The sequence below is a fragment of the Anopheles aquasalis genome, chromosome 2, assembly GCF_943734665.1.
Source record: "Anopheles aquasalis chromosome 2, idAnoAquaMG_Q_19, whole genome shotgun sequence".
NCBI lineage: Eukaryota > Metazoa > Arthropoda > Insecta > Diptera > Culicidae > Anopheles > Anopheles aquasalis.
The window spans coordinates 74,080,732-74,085,646 of NC_064877.1; the positions used below are offsets into that span (position 1 = coordinate 74,080,732).

A 4,915-nucleotide genomic window follows, 5' to 3' on the forward strand; every position below is an offset into this window, starting at 1 on the left:
TCAACCTCTACTGAGCGGACTACAAATAGTTTTTTTATTCAATTTCAACTATTCAATGGTAAAAAAAGGTATGCTAAAAATTCTTTCTTTTGTGTTCGAAAAGCTAAATTTAGAGCAATAAATTGACGCATGTTCCCAAACGAACCTTCCACCGAGCGGGACCAAAAGTAAAAAAAAAAATAAAAGTTAGACAGATAGAGCATCGATTCTGGGTGCGATAAGCGCACACACCGATGGCAATGGCACCAAACAACAAACGCACACAATTTTGCGTCCTCGATTCTTATCGCAAATCGATAACAGCGTCCCAAGGTTCGATGTGAGCGAGAGCTCACCAGGGTTAGGGATTACCAAGCCGAGAGCCAGCACGCAGGGGGTTTGTACGCTCGACGGAATAGTGTTTCTTTCCATTTTATGCTATCAATCCGCGTCGCATCGAAACATCAATGTTGGTTTTCGAACCTTTATTTTGCTTCACTCCCTCTTTTCCCCCATCCGCATCATTTTTTTGATCGCTGCCGCTAAGTCCTGTTCTGTTTGTGTGGCATTGCATCGCGCATCTGTTCTGTTAAATCGGAAAACCGGGGCCCGGACCTCCAGCTGCTGCTGTTGCTGCCGCGTGTTTGTTGGTTTTCGTTAGGTTTCTCTAATCTCGGGCTACACATTATCGTTCTTCGCTCTCTTTCTGACTGTTGTATTAGTATATTATCACTCATATTTTGCTCGCGCTCTCTCTCTCTCTCGCTTTCTTTATCGTTCTTTTACGCCTTATCATCATACCTCCTCGATCCTTATCGTACGATAGAGTGGCAAAACGGGGTAGGCTACTAGGATACCGGCGCGACGATGCGTATGCGTAGGGCTGCACGTAGAGCGCAGTAGGCAGCGATGCAGCTTATTCCTCCCTCTTGTTCCGCTTCTTCTTCTTCTTCGTCTTCTATAGCTCCTGATGGTGTCTGTCTGGTGTCCGTTAGCAAAGGTCTTCTACCGACTCATTATGCGCCTTTTCTCCCCCCTTTTTTCCGTTCGCTGTATAAGTGAGGTTATTTCGCGTTTATGAGGTTATGGTTTAGTCACTTTATTGTGTACCCTTCTTCTTCTTCTTCTTCTTTTTACTTTCATTTTTTTAAACATTCCCCTCCCCCTTAACCTTTTTCTCATGCAGCAATATCAATAGGTAGTGCGCGCCACATCAAGCAGCACATGCGTGTCACCGTGGATTCGAAAGATGAATTGGTGCCCCAAAACGTTCCACAAAAGCATCCAAAAAGACCTACCTTACCTTCCTCCCTTCCTTTTCTGTCTCATCTCACGCCACGCCATTTACATGTTCGCAAATAGCGCAAATGCACATAATACTACCTGCGCACACAACACTGCTTTTACCGGGAAAGCATTTGATGATGCTGTTAGTCATACGCGATTGGGAGATTAGGAGGGATGATAAGATAGCCGCCAAAGCGAACAGGGATTCTACCCTTCGCCTCGCAAACGCTCGCCTTTTCTCGCTTCGTTGTGGGACGACAACAGGGGACGCGTGGTTGCGACGGTTGGTTTCGTGTTGTTTTCTCTCGTTTGAATAATGCTCTCCTCTTTATTTTCTGGTTTAGCCACATTTTACACACCATTGATAGGCAAAAATAAGGGACAAAATATGTAAGCTTACACAGTATTATCAATAGGTTTTTGTTTTATTATTAATTTCCCCTTCTTTCTTCTCGCTTCTTTTTCTTCTTTCTAGTGCTCTTTCACGGCGGCGGCGGCGGCGGCGACTGCTGCTGCTACTTTGCTGCTGCTTCTGGGCGCTTTGATTTGCTTCTCCTTTTCTTTTCTTTTTCTTCTTATCTTCCGCATCTCTAATAATGTTCACTTTAGCGTCCTTATCTTGTCCTCGGTCCGTCATCCGTGTCGTGTTGGTCGCGTCCTTGTCCTCCCGTCAGTCTCATCAACCTCACCTTCTTCTCCTCCTTCTCCTTCTCAGTTACGTTATGCAATGTCCTGTAATGTTAATGTGTTCCTTGTGCATTCTCTCTCTCTCTCTGTTTCTCTCCCCTATCTTTCCCTTTCTTCTTCTCCTCATATCCTGCTGGGATAACTTGGCTTCAGAGTAGGCTGCTGATGTTCTGGGCTGCACGCTGTGATTCTCAATTTCATAGAGCTGTAATTGTTGGTGGTGTTTGTCGAGCTGCTGTAATCCCCATGGCAACCACGGGGAGAAGAGGGATGGTACCGTTTTTAGTGGTAAAGGAATGTGGAGTGAAGTAGTTGTGACGTGGTGGTGTTGTTGCATTGATGGTAATTTGTGGGTGGATAAGCACATTGCGTTGCAGTGCGTGAGGCGTGGGCTAGGAAGTTCTTTCTCTTTCATCCAATTGAGCAGCACGCACTTCCCGTGTCACGCGATCACAAAAATCGTTCGTTTTCGCCCAATGGTTGCTAGACCTTCCCTCCCTCTCTCTCCCTTTCTTCACTTCCACCAGCCTTCTGTGATCGATTGTGTTGTTGTTCTTCATCAATTCATCGCTTTATTCAATATTGTTCCAATCACGAATCCGTGTATGTATATCTCTGTGTGTCCAAATGTGTATGTGTGCGTGTTGTTTTCTTATGCTTTAAATGATAAAAAAAGCAGTTTGAAAGTATGTTTTCGCAGTGTTGATCTTATCTTATTTTTCTCGGTATTTTTCACCCTTTTTATCCTACCCTTACCTTCTTTTTCACCTTTCTATCTCACGCTCTCTCGAGTTCTTCTTTGACTTCCTGCTGCAAACGCACCTACTCCACCTACTGACAACACATATCGCCCTCCTACAGTACGTACGGTGCGAAGAAAGGAGTGTTGTTGGAGAAGTATGAACGTTCTCCTACATTTGAAATGTTATCGCTCTCACTCGATCCTCGATAGTGCAATCTCAAGATGATCATGTGCTAGGCCAGCCAACCTACCTTTTCTTTTTTTCGTTTATGGGCATCTTTGCCACACTCTATCTCCTCCTTCCACCTTTCCTGCTCTAGAATTTTCTTTCTTCCCCGTAGCGGATCTCTTCTGGCTGTTGCTCTGCTAGTACTACTGGCTGGCTGCTGCGCGCTGTAGTTGCGCTTCCTGTTCCTCCAAAAGAGAGAGAGAGAAAAAGAGAGAGCAAGAGCAGCGATGGTTTTGCTCTTTTATGTTTTATTTGTATCGCGTCACTCTCACACACATACACACAACACACGCACGCACGCACTTCAACCCCACACGCGCCTTACTGTTGCAGCTCCTCCTTCTCCTCCTCTTCCTCCTTCTTCTCTTCTTCCTCCACTGTTTCCCCACACATCAGCCTTTTTCCCTTCTGGATTTCTAGTACATTGCTACTTCCTTCTAATAACCACAGGTAATTAGATAATCTCCAAGCTTTTCTACTATGGACGCCGCCTGTTGGGGCTGCACGGGTTCCTCGTAGATCGATACTATAACAGCTGCACGGGGGCGCAACACCATCATGGAGCACGGCCGGGAGAGACGTGGAAATTGGAATCCAACAAGTGCACACAAACACACAGACCACCACCGCCACCACACCGCATCCATCGATGGATGATGATGGGGATGATGATGAAGATGAGTTTCCACCCGATGAAGCGCCGCCCGTCGTCGTCGTCGTCGAGTGAAGATTTCCCCCATCGTTGTGAAGCATCAGCAGCAGCAGGCAAGAGGAGACCAGACCAGACCAGGCAAATATTTTGAAGAGATCGTAGAAAAAAAGGAAGAAATGAAATGTGGGGAAAAAAGGAAGAGATAAGAAAGAAAACGCATTAAGGAACGGGCGGTAAGATGATGGTGAAGAAAGGAAAGGAACGTAGAACTCAACCGAACGAACGATCGATCGATCGAACAAACCATTGTCGGATCGATCGATCTTTCGCGATCGATTCTCCAGCATAGCAACAACCGATACATCAGTGAAATGAGGCAGAAAAAAACAGACCACCAGGCAGCAGTAACACCCGACCATCAACCAACAAGACCATAAATAGAAGAACACTGGAGCAGCATCATCATCATCATCAGGTGTATCACAGCGGCACTTCAGAGAGGAGGCAAATGGCGAGGTGGTGGTAACTTCAGTTCGACCGAGTTCTCATCAGTATCGGCGATTTCTCATCATCATTCTGCGCACAAACCACGGAGGGAGCGCGCGCAGCAACAGAGTATTTTGATGCTGATAAATCAGCGAGAAAAGAGGTGAAACCGGTTCACTTGCCAGGGGCCCGTTGGATTGCAAGAAGCTTCCAACAATTAAAACGAGTTCGTTCCACAAGGCACTGCACACAGCAGCAGTAGCAAATGATCTTCCAGAGTTGAGTGATCGTTATCACTACAAACACATATGATCACGATTGTATCCAGAGGACACAAAGAGAGCCAAGTAGGGGGACACATGCGATGATGCACATGAAGCAAATGTAATTTGTTGCTAAATGTATAGAGAGTAACGTAGGCTCACAATTAATGCTATTTATCAGGCGCGTGTGAGATCGAGTAGAGCGGAAGGTCGTGGCGACAAATATGTGATCCGATGAAAATAAAAAAAAAGAAGTGTGTCCCGCCATCCACAAAAGGTACTCCCCACAACACAAAGAACTGGAGCCTAGAGAGAGCGAACAAAAAGCAACAGCAGTTCGCGTTTATAACCGCGTTATGGTGGTGTGGTTTTTGCCATCCATTAGCAAATTTGCCTTTGTTTGCACGTCCATCAGGCACACGCCCTCCCTGAACTTGTATTATTATCACATCGACACCCTACCAGCAGCATACAGCCGCCACCACCGAGCGGCTTATCTATGAGACACACCAATCGAGGCACCGTTTGGTGAGTGAGTGTCTCTCGGAGGCGTGTGCACGAGAGGACAAATTCCATATGGCACACATCAA

The 4,915-nt window shown here is 46.1% G+C and overlaps 1 protein-coding gene across 3 annotated transcripts in view; it reads right to left on the reverse strand.

Annotated features, from left to right (window-relative positions):
- Window positions 1-1,657: 1,657 nt before the first annotated feature.
- LOC126572286 (profilin) overlaps window positions 1,658-4,915 on the reverse strand; it is a 17,173-nt gene continuing 13,915 nt past the window's right edge. For all 3 annotated transcript variants that reach the window (XM_050231480.1, XM_050231481.1, XM_050231479.1), the window contains exon 4: window positions 1,658-3,459. In XM_050231480.1, the coding sequence (XP_050087437.1) occupies window positions 3,362-3,459 (98 nt within the window). In that variant the 3' untranslated portion in view covers window positions 1,658-3,361. The remainder of the gene's footprint in view (window positions 3,460-4,915) is intronic.